Source organism: Phacochoerus africanus, chromosome 10 (assembly GCF_016906955.1).
Source record: "Phacochoerus africanus isolate WHEZ1 chromosome 10, ROS_Pafr_v1, whole genome shotgun sequence".
NCBI classification, from domain to species: Eukaryota; Metazoa; Chordata; class Mammalia; order Artiodactyla; family Suidae; genus Phacochoerus; species Phacochoerus africanus.
Genome location: NC_062553.1, coordinates 119,673,176 through 119,689,029, shown reverse-complemented (window position 1 = coordinate 119,689,029; position 15,854 = coordinate 119,673,176). Strand labels below are relative to the sequence as shown.

At 39.3% G+C, this 15,854-nt stretch overlaps 1 protein-coding gene across 2 annotated transcripts in view; it reads right to left on the bottom strand.

Annotated features, from left to right (window-relative positions):
- The window catches only part of PPP3CA (protein phosphatase 3 catalytic subunit alpha), a 319,540-nt gene that overhangs the window by 37,735 nt on the left and 265,951 nt on the right, over window positions 1-15,854 (bottom strand). For both annotated transcript variants that reach the window (XM_047798212.1, XM_047798213.1), the window contains exon 8: window positions 14,513-14,607. In XM_047798212.1, the coding sequence (XP_047654168.1) occupies window positions 14,513-14,607 (95 nt within the window). The remainder of the gene's footprint in view (window positions 1-14,512; window positions 14,608-15,854) is intronic.

The window sequence follows — 15,854 nt, the reverse complement described above, 5'->3', positions numbered from 1 at the left end:
CTCCTGGATTTGAGTTTTTGCATTAATGTCTGCACTAACGCCTTAACTAACTTACTTAACGCCTTACTTAGTGATAGATTTAATAGACACTGCTTTCATAATTTTGTATTTCTCTTCCACCTGGAATGTTTTCTCAGAAACTTCTGTATATCCAAATTCTTCCCATTCTTTGGTCCAAACACTATCCCCTCTGTGAAATCTTTTCTGATTTCCTCTGGTGGATGTCTCTCCTCTGAATCCCCAAAGCCCTTGACTTACAGCTCTGTATTGCATTTATTTTTCAGTTTTGATCATGGCTATTCTATGTATGTATGCATATGCTCAATGTCTCTGTCTGTGAGGACAATTACCATACAGCAGGCCGTATTTTTTTTATGTCTCACATATACCTTTTCAGCACAGATGCTCAGAAACTAAGAATACACCTTGATGTTTCCCCCATAATCTTTCTCAAGAAAATTCTTCCTAATCCTATGGACCCCTCCTCATATGAGACAGCTTCCAGAGCCTTTCCTCCACCCTGTTCACCCTATTCTGGATGCATGCCACATCGGCAATGCCACTGTTAGAGTGAGGCTCAGAACTAATATAATCTTGGTGGGTCTGATCAGTGCAGAGTATGGGAAGGATAGTAGTTTTCCCGGATTTGAATACTACACACATCATATTGCAGCTGAATAATAAGTGAATATTTTCAGCAACTTGCAATTAACTAAAATCATACTTGAGAACAGTAAGATTTTTTTCTCTGAATCCTATTTCAGGCTGACCAACATGGTTCCAGGGGACAGAATCAAAGACAGTTTTGGGACAAGAACTGCAGACAGTGCCATCCATATTGATATGAAGGGAGTTACTGTCTTTTTTCCAGGGAATATGGAATTCTGTATACTTTCCCATAAACCCATTCTTCCTTGCATTATCCTATCATTCATGCAATGTCATTTGGCCTAAGCAAACATTCACCTAGTATTAAAAACATGCAAAATGAAAAAAAAAATCATGGAAAATTACAGTATCAATACTTCTGATGTGCCAGATGGGAAAGTGAAGTACTACTGCCCACCTCTGCTAACTGCTCGCTGAGCACGGACTCCATGGAGAAGGCCTTTACTATTTTTGAATACTGCATATTCTTAGCAGGAATGGATCCTCCTGTCTTCCAGAGAGTCTTTTAGGGTTCTAAGTCGTCTTTTGGGAAGAGTAATTTCTCCTCTAAGTTCCCCCACCTTTTAGCTGTGTTAGGTTGGTATAGCAGGTAGGACCCTGGATGAAAGGGCTGGGACTTTGTATAATACGTCATTTCACCCTTAGTACAAATCGGAGAAGTAGGTTCTCATGTTATAGACTTAGGATGTGAGGTTCAGAAATGAAGTGACTTTTTCAGGATCATGCAAACAGTAACTGGAAGATTTCACTCATATTCAAACTCAGTGTTTACTGACACCAAATCCATTTCCTTTCCACCATTCTCTTTGTCTCTCCTAAATTATAAATGTATGAATTCTAGTCCTAGCTGTTATACTAATTTAACTTTGACTATGGTATTCATAATTAAAGAGGTTTGAGTTTTTTTGCCAAAATATGTGTTTGCAAAAAATGAAACAGGATGTAAATTCCCAAGTGTGGGTAAATCTTGTCCAATAGATAAAAGAGAAGTTCTGTTTTGTGGCTGGTGAGATAAAGCATTTATTCTTTCAATGTTGGTTTGACACAATTTATCTGAGGGCCTACTGATAATGCTGATACTGTTTACAGATTTTATTTTTGTTCATTAACAGCAGAAACTATACAGTTTAGCAGTAGCTATGTTTTCTAAGCATCTGCTCTATACTTGGCACTATATATTTGGCCTTTTACAAATATAAATACAAACCTCTGCAATATCTCTCAAAAGTCGTTCTTATTCAGATTTTGAAATAAGCAAAGGGAGAGGTTATTTGCCCAAGGTCACACTTGAGAAGCAGCAAATCTCAGTTCGGGTCTGAATCTGAAGTTCCTTATCTTTCTAATATTCCATGATTTTCTCACCTTAACTGCACAAAAATCATTCCATGTCTACCAAGTTTTGGATACAGATCTACTTCCAATTTATTCTTTAAAAGAAAAAAAAAAATGAGCGCTGAACTGGAAGGTCAAGAGCCCAGACAGCTAAATGGATTCTTCCATGAATTGCTCAAGACACTCAAGGTAACTTAATGTCTCTACATCTCAATGACTTCACCTAACTATATTTGTTTATCTAGATAACTTACACGACCTTTTAAATTTTTTTTATTTTTAAGGCTGTACCTGCGGCATATGGAAGTTCCTAGGCTAGGGGTCGAATCAGAGCTGCAGCTGCGGTCTATACCAACAGCCACATCAACATGGGATCTGAGCCGCATCTGTGACCTACACCACAGCTCATGGCAACGCTGGATCCTTACAACACTGAGCAAGGCCAGGGATCAAACTCACATTCTCACCAAGACTATGTTGGTTTCGTAACCCACTGAGCCACAACGGAAACTCCTATACAACCTTTTCTTAAATGCTAAAATGTGAATTTTAATTGTAAAAACTGTTTTCTGTAAATATAGTTACATCAAATTCTCTGCAGAGAACCTGGTTCAGATAAGCAAATACGGTATACACAGATGTTACCTGTACCACAGAACAAAATGAGTTCAAGAAACATTTACACTTCAGGATTAACCTCAACTTTTTTAGGCCTTTAAAATGTTCACAAACATCTGGAACAAAGACCTCATCGTTGAGGCAATGATTGATGAAAATCCTCAAAAATTCTAGAGGCTGTTAATAGAACTTTTTCCTTAATTTTTTATAGCTTAAACAAAGAATAATATTCACTTAAAAAAATGCAAAGCAACAGTATGGATTTTTTTTTTTTTCTTCAGCCACATAAACTACTCATGTGAACATACTTCTCAAATAACCTTACAACAACAACTTAGGAATTTTGATGTTTTTGCATAATAAATAGATCACAAAAATACATAAAAAAATTAAACCAGAACAGTCCCAAATATCCAGTCACGAAATTCACAGTTAACGTTTCATCTTCCACCTCCCACATCCTCCGCCCCTGCCACTGCCTCTGACTGTCGCTGGGATTACAAAACGCAACTGGAGCCCTAGCAGTGCGCTCTTCTCTGAATACTTGAAAGACATTTATCTCCAGTGCCATATAAATAATACAATGGTTGTACTTCAAGAATCACTCGAGACCACCTCCTGAGGCCTTGTCTAAGAAAGAGAGAGAGGAAAAAAGAACAAAGTCTACCATCAAGGAACCCCTCTCTTCCACTGGCAATTACACATGACCTTGTGTCCTTTAGCAACTGTATCAGAGGCCTGGAGAAGGATTATGACACATCCATGGGCCTTAGGTTATTAGCCATAATTCAGAGCACACCAGGCAGCACAGAAACAAACGCTCTCCTGCTGCACATGCAGGTGTGAAGAACAGCCAGAAGAAATTTGGTATAATGCAGAGTATATGAATCCCCATGAATCTGGAGACCTGACTGCCAGTTCTTTCTCTGATGTCAAAATTATGGTTGCAAAGTTATGCAATTAATTGGTCCAATCATTTTTACTGTAGAACCCTATATAAGCATGTAAATCATGCTTATGTAGAAGACATAAAATCAGTAATAAAGAGACTGCTCATACTGAGAATAAGGAAGGGGCACCGGACCTCTATTATTTCCTTTTTTTTTTTTTAGGGCCACACCCATGGCACGTGGAATTCCCAGGCTAGGGATTGAATTGGAGCTGTAGCTGCCAGCCTACACCACAGCCATAGCAATGCCAGATCTGAGCTGTATCTGTAACCTACACCACAGCTCACAGCAACGCTGGATCCTTAACCCACTGAGCAAGGGCAGGGATCGAACTCGAGTCCTTATGGATACTGGTCGAGTTCATTACCACTGAGTCACAACATGAACTCCAGACCTCTATTATTTCTAATGATAGAACCAGGCCCTTTCAATATAGTGAAATCTAAAGAATAGGATCTAGATCTTATTTCAGTCCTTATTTATCAAACCAAGCACTAAACAGCAAGGCCATTACCACAAATCTATAAACTAAAGGGTCTCTCCTACTTTAAAATTTTAAACTCTGATGAGATGCAATATTTCATAAGTACATCACAATATTTCTCAGCATCTTCTTTAACAATTGTCATCACCAGGGAAGGTGATAACAAGGGAATAAGTGGCAAAAATACAAAGGTCAAAAGACAACTTCCTGTTTAAGAGACATTATCAAAATACTGCTAGCAAGATGCACTGACCAGCTCACCAAACTTGGGGCTCAACACATTCCAAGCAGATTTCAAGAGAAACACAGAGCTCCTTTTTCGAAAATCTTCAGATTACTAAGTGCAATGCTCCCTGCATACCTCAGGCATTCTCAACACTACTAGGACTGTTTTAGGATAGATGAAGAGAAGAATCCCCCCCAAAAGGGTTAAGACAAATTTTACTCTTTTCACCCTCTGCTAACATTTTTCATGGCCTTAACTCCAAGTGACCATCTATTCCCACCTTCAAAAGATGAGATAGAGGGACAGAAAATAAATCTAGATGAGAAAAAAGCAAACGGAGCCACTCCGGAATCACTGTAAGCCTCCCAGAAGTAGTGGGGGCGGAAAAAAAAAAGCATAATAGAACTTAGAACCTAGGATGTTTTTTCCTTTAACTTCTTCCACCCAAAGACACCTAGCAGGAAAACTAGCATCAGTGTGTTCTTTTGGCAAAGTCCTACCACGACAGAGGAGGCATGATAGCTTGATGGATAAAATTCTCGAGGTAGGACTCTGTACTCATGATGTCCTTTGGCAACATTTTAAGATTACGTTTGCAGGCTGCATGAGAGTTTTCTCTCTGGGAGAGGTGCTAAAATTTTTTTTAAAAAAATGTATGTTCCCATAAAGATTACTTTTGGGAGGGTGCAGTTTTCATTTGAAAAGTTGGGAAGACATATATGTACATCCACATGTATGCACAGATTGTAGTACATGTTACAGCATCTATGAACATAATCTTGGCATTCCCTTGTGGCACACTGGGCTAAGGATCTGGCATTGTCACTGTAGCAGCTTGGGCATTGCTGTGGCAAGGGTTCAATCACTGGCCTGGGAACTTTCACACGCAGTGGGTGGGGCCAAAGAAAAATTTAGTATGAAAATAATCTCTATGATTCCTTCCATGTAGAAATCTGACTTCTAGGAGTTCCTGTCGTGCCACAGCAGAAACGAATCCGACTAGGAACCATGAGGTTGTGGGTTTGATTCCTGGCCTTGCTCAGTGGGTTAAGGATCTGGCATTGCCGTGAGCGGTGGTGTAGGTTGCAGACGTGACTCAGATCCCGTGTTGCTGTGGCTCTGGCGTAGGCCGGCAGCTACAGCTCTGGTTAGACCCCCTAGCCTGGGAACCTCCTTATGCTGCGGGTGCGGCCCTAAAAAGAAAAAAATAAAAACAAACAAAAAAATAAATAAAAATAGATATCTGACTTCTAACTCTTGTTTCCCCCCTTTTTTTTCTTCTTAATGTCCTGTACTTGCCTGATTTAAAAAGATTCCTTCTTAGCTATTAATGATCTAGGTAAAGGGAATTATCTAGGTCAAAGGTAATTTACTAGTTCATGAGAGTTACTGTATTTAGTGAGCAAGGGCCACACTTGTATTCTACAGCTCATAAATTCAGGCTCAAAGTAAGTGTTCAAGTCTTTTTTTTTTTTTTTTAGTTTTTTTAAAAAAACTACAGCCTACACCACAGCCACAGCAACATGAGATCCAAGCCGCGTCTGTGACCTACATCACAGCTCACAGCAATGCTGGATCCTTAACCCACTGAGTGAGGACAGGGATGGAACCTGTGTCCTCAGGATTCTAGTCAGATCCTTGGAATTAGCTCAAGTCCAGTCAAACACTGTGAATCATTTCTAACATTATAATTTCACATAGCGAATTTGAATTTCTACCATTAAATATTTTTTGCTAAATCAATAAGTAGTCATTAGTAGTTTTGAGTTCCTTACCAGTTTCAGCTGGTACATTTAAGTTCTGGTCTATAAAGTTATAATGCTAAAATAAGGCTTACTCAACCCTAGACTAAGTGAGAGAGATTTAGTTGAAGCTTTAAACTACTGGAGGAGATGGTATGGACAGAGTAAACACTTCACCCATGCCTGACTCTCCTTCCACACAGTTGATACTTATCAGCTCCAAACACAGAACAAGGGTAGCTGTACCTTGGTGGGAGGTACCTTGAAAACTAGTACCTGTATCTGAATCTGCATCTGCATGTAACCACTGAACACTCTTTCCACCTTCAAGCTTGTACTTGGTGTCAAGCCTTAAGCTGTAGCTTGCAATGGTTCTGGGTTGCTATTTCCAAGATATCCTTGGCTCTGAGTTAAGAGTAAGACCATGCACTTGGAAGTAACGTCACTGCAGACTTTTTGACACCGTCAGGGGCAGGGTAAAGTCCAAGAGTCCCCTGCAGGTCTAAAACCTCTAGATAATGAATAGCAAGTGATAATCCATTGGTCCCTGTCTCTCTTTCTTTCTCTCTCTGACTATAAACATAGTCGTGACTATGACTCTATATGACTATATGACTATGACTACATACGAGAGAGGGAAAGAGGGAGGGAGAGAGAGAGTTCCTATTTTTCCTCCTGTTAAATGCTTTATCAAGAATTAGATGTCTAGAGAAGTTGGTTTCAGTTCAGGGTAAGAATCTTCTAACCATCTGCCAGAAAATGAAATATAACACTTCAAAATGCGAGCCTCCATCAGTCCTGTCCAAGTGGAAGCAGAAGAGCACCGACAGTGAATCTGGATGGAGGACTCGGCTTTGCTTGAGGTCCTATCTTCATCCCTATATAAGGGTTCACAGAACACTGAGATCTGAAACCCCGTGATTCTATGGGCAGAGCTTTGGGAAAAGCAAGGATTACCTCACCACCACCATATAATACTTACTTTGTTGAAGTCCCCCAATTACTTAACTGCGGAAATTTACAACGGCGTAGGGGTGATGATTAAGAAATCAAGGTCATTTGTTGGAGCAAAGATAGATTATGTATAGCTTAATTCAATTTGTATATAGAGTTAGAGTAATTCTTAAATATTAAATCTTGATAGGTTTTCTATTTTCTATTTCATCTTCCATCCCGTTAATTAAATGTTTAAATGTAAGCAAGGTGACTACAGGACTAAAACTAATCTATTTAGAAAGTGGCCTTCAGCAATGACACTTTCACAGCAGAGCTCAATAAACAAAAGCAAAAGCCTAAGTGCTTCAGGGGATATCTTTTCAAGCGAAACATAATTTATTTCAGAATAATATAAAAGATAACTCCAACTTTATTCTTTTAATAATGTATACATCTGGAAGGACACACTCATGTAATTTTAAAGTGGTAACAAATGGCTCTTCATTTCAAAAGCTTTTCTTTTCTTACTGAAGAACAGTTAGTCACCTAAACACAATGAAGCTGTGAGTTGAATAGGGGATCAGTACAAATGTTGCCCAGAAAGCTTTTACCGAACAAAACTGATGCACAAGAGCCCAGAAGGAGGTTGACCTGTGGGCTCTGGAGTCAGACTGTTGAGTTCCAATCTCAGTGCTATTCCCTGAACAGCTTGTATGAACTTTGGTTAAAGTAGGTAACTTCTCTGTGCCCTGGTTTTTCATCAGTAAAGTCAAGATTACAATGTATTCCACAGAGTTGTTGAAAGATTAAATGCATGGAAATGTAGAGCAGTGTCTGGGATTGGTAAATGTTCAATAAATGTTTGTTATTATCACCATAGTTACTATTATATTCTACTTAGAGGAATAAAGCAAAAAGCGTCTGTACAGCATGCTATCCCAATCCAAGGGAAATGTTTACATTTACTGAATATATTACTACTAACCTAAGGCTTTCAAGAGAATATACCAAGCTCTATTACTCAAGGTGATAATGATAATGACAACAGGATAAGAAATCATAGCCACAGATTAATTCCACATATTGAAGAGTCCTGGTTATAAAAGGCAGTGAAAGGGGACATTCTGCTGACACCTCCTCGCAGTTAGTTTTATCCATTTGAAATCTCTGAAATAGAGAAGGGATTTCTCTGAAAACCTATCAAAACTTTCTAACTTCAAGTTCTCTTTATCCATAAATGTCTATCTAAAGTCTCTACATAAATTTCTTTTCTACCACCTCACATTGATAAAAAAGGAGTTAACACTAAGAGTTTTGTTTATGGTTTCTGCTTTGCTCCTTCATAGACTCTTGTATTCCGTACTATTTCTTAGCAGATAGTCCTAGGTTTAATAATTATTATAAAGAAATTATCTTCCTGGTGTGTGTAATTCTACCAATAGTCACTGAGATAAGAATAAAAATGTTTAGTGAAGAAATGAATATTTTTTGGTAGGGGTGTATCTTACTGCTTTGCTTTAGAGATTGGTAAGAAAAAAAAATCTGACCTCCAATATGTTTGCAAATATCAAACAACAAAATGTTACCATGAGTGTGTATTTACATTTTCTATACTGAAAGAAGTGAACTGGCTAAACAGTTGCTTAAGACCAATTAGGAGGGTGTTCAGTTCTGAGATGACGGCAGGAATAAAGGAAGGGCTGGGAAAACTACTGCCATTGGACAAAATCTCTGGATTAACTTTATCCAATTTGTAAGGCAACTGGTGATCATATTTATGGCTATGATTGCAAACACCCCCAAAATGCTTTAAAAATGTTTACATCAGGAGTTCCCATTGTAGCACAGGGGAAACAAATACGACTAGTAACCATGAGGTTGTGGGTTTGATCCCTGGCCTCACTCAGTGGGTTAAGGATCCAGCATTGCCATGAGCTGTGGTGTAGGTCACAGATGTGGCACAGACCAGCCAACTGTAGCTTCGATTCGACCCCTAGCCTGGGAACCTCCATATGTTGTGGATGTGGCCCTAAAAAGCCAAAAAAAAAAAAAAAAAGTTTACATCGATGCCCATGCTTGAGATGAGTCTCAAACTCCACAGAAATGGCCCCTTGCTGTTAAACTTGGGTGCCCTGGCAGGGAAGCAAGCTTTTTAACACGCTGTAGAGAAAGAGGCAAAGGTCTACTCAGGGTTCTCTGGGCACTGACTCTACTTCTTTCAGGGACCCTCGACCCAGTCTCCCTCTTGCACCCAGGATAACAATCAGATCTAGCTGGTTCTGTCTGGGCTTCTGAACCAGGCAGGTGTCAGCTATCTCTAAGTCTGTGGAAGTTATTCCTAAGTGGTGACACAAGCTCTCAGTGTGAAAGGACTGTGGTGCAGGAGGGAAAGAAATCCTTAGCCGGGATGCACATGCATGCAGTGTTGATGGTGTGTCACTGGTGTGTCACTGGTGTGTCACTGAGGGCAAGAGCTCCTGCTGGAAATTGGGGCTCCAGGGCAAGCTGGCTTCAGATATGTTGCATTTGCTCCTGCAATTCACATCATAACTGCCAATGAGATTCCGACCTGGGTTCATTACATGAACAATTCAAGCCTCCCTTATAATGATATCTTCCTGTCGAGTCATAAATTATCTTTTAATCTATAAATAGTATCTTCCTGAAGGCCATGTCTATTTTTGATTGGAAAATAGAAAATATTTGGAAAATACTTAAGTATATTGAAAATGTCAAGTTTTGGTAAGAATAAAATGCTTTTTATAAGTAATCCTATCAAGTTGTCTAGTTTAAAAGTCCAAAACATCATTTTTTTTCCCTTATCAATAAAAGGTAGATGTTTGCAAAAAAAAAAAAAAAAATTCTAGTAAACAATGCTTTTCTTGTTCACCCTTGAAGCCCGATTTTCAACCTCTCCCTTCCTTAACCTACTTTAACATTGAATTGATTTTTTTCCTGGTTGTCATTTTAGCCTCTGGTTTTGATTGCTATATTAGTTTGGCTGCCTATTAGATTTTCCTCTCAGGTCCAAAATACACCACATTTAATAAATGTTACTTAATTACTTAATTTTACTGTCAGTAGCTTTTGTTAGACCTGAGTCATATGACCCTGGTATTTACATTTATATTTCTTTACATCTGTATAATACAACCATTCATCTAGCCACTCACCTATATGTACACCAACTCATCTGAACTGTGGAGAACTGGCACCACATGGAAACACACTGCAATTTACTTAGGATTTTTTTTATAAGCACAGGTATACTCACTAGAGAGATAAAGGACTTAACTGCTCTATATATAGGTTTGAAATACTTTTAAAAAGGTTTATTACAGTTTTCAGCCAAACTGGAAAGCAGAGTTCATATCCACCACTGTGCTTTTCAACCCTGAGAGATTTTAATCTAAGATCACTTACATGGTCGTTTTTCTCAGTTAAGCTTTTTTTGTTGCCACCAACTAATTTCCACTCTCCTTTCATACCACTCTTTTCCACATAGCATTTTGCAAATATACTTAAATAATGATGGGTGGAATTCTTTATGCTAACGTCTATTACACTATGAGATTATAAACCGCACTAGAGCAAAGACCATGTGTATCTTGTCTATCTTGTATCCCCGGCACCTTGCCTGCTGCATGGTCTAGAGTAAGTTCTCAATAAAAGTGTGTTGCCTTGGTGAGTGAATAAGGTTGAAGTCACTTTCGCAGGTACAACAAGAAGCAGCAGCAGCAGTGTGTCATTACTGCATTTTTCTTCTGTTTACTGTATCCCGATAATTGTGAAAGAGCTTTTCCCTTAGGGCCACAGATTCACAGAAGAAAAACAATTCAAAGGTGCTAAGTGCTCTGCAAATGTTTAACTCCAACTGGGAAAGGGTATCAGCCCTGGTTACCGCAGTCATTCAAAGAGAAATAAAGCTCTGAGGGTCAATCCTGACAGGGTACTTTGGGGCACTGTCAAGCTATTAATTCTCAGAAAGGAAATGCTTTGATCAATGCACATATTGACTGCCTACCATGTATGAAGCAGACTACTTGGCTTGATGATGCATATCAGGAAGCACAATCTGATTGAGAAGTTATAGGAATGCATGGAAAAGCTAACTGGAAAAAAAAAAGGAAATGCTAAGTAAAGGCAAAGGATTGCTATTGCAGGCATTAAGGGAAGGACTACCAATGGACCAACTGGAGGCGGTCTAGTCTATTTAGGTGGGCAGAGAAGAGCAAGACAAGTATCCCAGTTATAGATGAAAAGAAGTGGGCAGGTAAAGACGAGGGGAAAAGGAAAGCCAAAAGCTGTTCAGGGCGATGAGCAGAACAATGTGGCTACAGGAAAAGGTTCCCGCTGAGAGCAGCAGAGAGATGGATCACAAAGGGAGATGGACCCATAGGGTAAAACTATAACCAAGAAGCTGAAAGGGAGGAGTATTCCGCCACCAGTTCCTGGGAGGCCCCCCACTGACACGGGGCATAATTAGAGCAACATAAAATATTCAATGATGATAAAATCTTCATAGAGCACAACGTCTTGCTTCAAAGTAATGTCATCTATTATTCACAAAAGACAATTTTTCCCCCTCATTTTACGGAGATGTCACCGAATGTCAGTGAATGTAGATGAGTTCGTTGTTTGATGGGCGGGATGTGATTCAGAGCGATGTTGTCGGCTCCAGCTCTGGCATCTTGCAGGAGTAAGCAGGAGTTGTCAGAGTGAGGAAACCGAAGCAGGAAGATGGGCGAGTTGCTCACCCGAGTTAGTGCAGACAAGAACTGAATGAATCAAAGTGGGTCAGGGATTGAAGGGGCTGATGGGACACGTCCAGTCCTCACTGTGTTCTGAAAGCTGCTTTTAATTGCAGGCAGGTACAAACGACTAATCAGAACTACTGGACATTTACACATGAAGCTGATCACACGACTGTTACCAATTTTAAGATGGTAGAGTAAACCTTTTTTTTTTTTTCCTCATTCTTTCATTTTGCCAGAGAGCTCTTACTGCTGCCTTAATCCGCAGGAGCTTTAAAAATCAAATCCTACTCTTACCCCTAGGTTATAATTCCAGAGCCTTTATGGTCATCTGTTTCTAAGAATCAAATGGTTACCTCGGATTCTTCATGGCTGTTCCTTTGCACTGATTGTGTTTTGAAGGTGCTTGCAACCCGGTTTTATTGCAATGCCTTTTAAAATTCTCATTAACATTTATTTTATTCAAATACAGTAATCCTCACTTCAGCAGTGAATGCCTAACTCCCACAATACTGTACACAGTGTTAGCATAATAGCTTTAAAGTGCTTCGGAGATTTTACACAAAGGTCTTTTGAAATTATGTTCAAACTGAAGAATACATCTTTCTTCTTCCTATCAGTTCATCTTTTTCTCTCAGGAGAATTTTTTCTTTTATGAAACAGATTCCCAAAATGAAATGCTGTACCTGCCCCCTCCCTGAGCAACTGTGATCTGCCCTCCAGGCAAAAGTCAGAGAACCACAGAACCTCAAAGACAGCAATGCAGTGATGTCTATTGTTTTTTAAACTCCTACCTTGCTAAATCAGGACCATAGACAAAGAAGCAATGCACATCTGTGAGAAATCGCTATTTGTCTCAAGCAAAACTGCACTGCCAAGCATGAGAGTGAATAGAAAAAGTCTAGGTCTATTCTCATGGAGTGAAATCCCAAATTTCTGTTTCTTTCTTTCTTTTTTTTTTTTTAACTTTTTACTGTTTTGAGGTTTTTTTAATTAAAAAAACCCCATAAGTATAGTACATGCTACTTGGTAATCAGTCATCATCCACAAAATCATTCATTTGAGCACTCCCTTCACTAGGAGCGAAGAGGGGGTGGTAGTTAGGGCCCAGCCGTGAGCGGGAGGTGTTAGGAGCAAAGCAGGAAATCAGGGTCCAGGCAAAGGGAGTGCTTCCTCCCCGCAGGGACAGCATCTATTCTTACGGACCGAGGACACCAAACAGACGCTTGGGAATCTAGGTGGCCAAGGCCCACTCAGGCATCCTGGACCCCAGCCACCTATCACAACTCAGGCATGGGCATGGCTCCTCATGCCAGTTTTCAGCCTGGCTCAGAAATGAGGCTGCCTTTTCCTGCTTCTGAGGAAAAGGCTATATTTGACCTCACATATGGTTTTTGATTGGTTTCTCTCTTTCTGTTTCTTTTCTCTTAATCTCCGAAAGCCACGTGCAGAAACGCTGCATACATACTCTCCAGACCAATGCCAACGAGGATCACTGACACTTTCACATTTTATCGCTCATTCTGCCACACCTACAGTGCCTCACGTTGCTTCCGAATAAAGAGAAAAACAGCACGTCCCCTGATCCTTCTCTCCTCCTTCATCAGTAAATAGCACCCTCTTGCTTCCCGATCTTGTTCACGGCGATTCAGAAGGCAAGTACAGGAAGGATCCTGAACCAGGTGAGGTCAGTTCATCGCTACCTGAGTGACCTTGGGCAAGGCAATTACCAGAGAGACTCACTCTGGGCGGCAAATGCTATTTCGAGTTTAATTCAATTTTTCAAAAAAAAAAAAAAAATGAATGTGTACTTGCCTAGCACAGGCTCTGACTCATGGTAGGTGCTCAACAGGTGAAATCTGAATTTGAATTTCAAGCTATAGCTTCTCTTTGCTTATTTTTCTTGATCCTTTATATACACAGTCACATCATTCTCACTTAAATCCTTACTCTTCTTAAGAAGCATGATTTTGGATAACTTTCAATTATTCTTTCGAGGCCTATATCTCTTAGAGCAGTGGCTGTCAACCCTACTACAGACTAGAATCTCCTAGAGAACTGTTGAAAAATAACAGTGCCTGGGTCCCACCCCTGATGGACTGAATCTATAACTCTGAAGATAATCATGAAATTTGCATCAAACAATAAATGAAAAAGTAAGGAGAAAAAAATGATTAAAAATGCTTAATTGAGGAGTTCCCATTGTGGCTCCATGGGTTAAGGACCCAATGTTGTCTCTGTGAGTGTGAGTTCAATCCCTGGCCTTGCTCAATGGGTTAAGGATCCGGCATTGCTGTGAGCTTTAGCATAGGTCGCAGATGTGGTTCAGATCTGGCGTTGCTGTGGCTGTGGTGGAGGCAGGCAGTTGCAGCTCAGATTTGACTCCTAGCCTGGGAACTTCTTATGCCACAGGTGTGACCCTGAAAAGAACAAAACAAAAAACAAAACAAAAAAATGCTTAATTAAAATTAAACTGGAATTTCCTCTTGTGGCACAGTGGTAACGAATCTGACTAATATCCATGAGGATACAGGTTTGATGCCTGGCCTCACTCAGTGGATTAAGGATCCAGAGTTGCTGTGAGCTGTGGTGTGGGTCGAAGATGCAGCTCAGATCCTGAGTTGCTATGGCTGTGATGCAGGCTGGCTGGTGTAGCTCTTATTTGACCCCTAGCCTGGAAAATTGCATATGCTGCAAGTGCGGCCCTTAAAAAAAAGAAAAAAAAAAACCAAACCAAAATAGAACTTAAGGATTATTGCACATACTATACCAGACTGCAAAAAGGATGTGAAAACACTCACCTTTGTTATTGTATACATCTAAGTAATTTGGTGCTGAAAAAATTGTAATTAGAGAAGGGAAGCCTGTTGTTTGGCTTTTCCTGTACATGCGGTACCTAAAAAAAATAAATGCAAGTCAAAAGAAGGCTAAGTATGGAAAAAAGATGACATCAAATTATAGATTTAGAAAGAGAAAGTTAAAGTTAACTTTTATCATTCAAAGAGAATTCAATTACATAACATTAAACAAAATTTTCTCTCTAAGGTCTGTTATACACAGGTATCAATTCATTTCAGGGGTGACAACAAAAACATAATTATAGGTACAATTTCCAAAGAACTCTTTTCTAAGTTTAGCAGACTTAGGGGAGGATGGAATTCAGTGAAAAATTATAATTCATTTCCATGTGCCCAACAGACAGGACAAAGGCTACTTTTCTGCCCACAGACACCTGTACCTACCATGTTTTTCAGAAGTTTGCCAATATTTTTAACATAAAGAGACTAAATAAACAGAGCAATATACAAGACTTTACCACTAATAACCAGGTAAGATTATTCTATTTGTCTACAATACTCTGTTATGATAACGTTATATAAATCCATTCTGCCTAGACTAAGTGATTTGCTTTTCAAAGAATGTCTGGTTAGTTCAAATCTATGGGTTTTACAAAGTGAAATTGTTTCTATTTTAGAATTGTATTTATTCCAATCTCTTCTGGTGTCTGTAGGTCAAAGATTATTGTTTCAGCGGGGTCATATTTAATCAATCAGTAATGAAACATCTGCAAGATCTTTGGAAATAAACCAACAATCCAGTTAGTTTTCTTCCACTGAGACAAAAATAGAACTCTAGTCCTCAAATACTCAAAAAACACAGATTTGGTTCCTTTGCATCAAGGTGAAACCATAGCTTATGACTTCTATGCAACATTTCAGGAATATCAGTTTAGGAAACTTCCTAAAGCACAAAACAGCAGTGGCGTTGGTGGTATAATGGTAAGCACAGCTGCCTTCCTAAAGTGCAAAACAAAATTTTATCATTCCTTGGTTATTCTGGGTCACTCATTTCTGGCAGACTAACTACGCGTAATTTAGCTTTTGGTTCTAAACATACCGAGAAAAGCACCTTCGGACATAAATAAGCACCTTAAAATTTATAATTTTACAAATATTTTGACACTACTTTTCACAGAAGGAAAAATATCCCCTAAGAAATCTTTTGAGATGTCCTAGAAGTATTTCTTCTGCTTATGGGACTGAACTTTGTTGAGGGAAAAAAATCAGAATGTGAAAGACAGTAGCATTCTTAATTCTAGTACCTTGACTTTATCAACTGCGGCTGCCTATGCCTACTTGACAA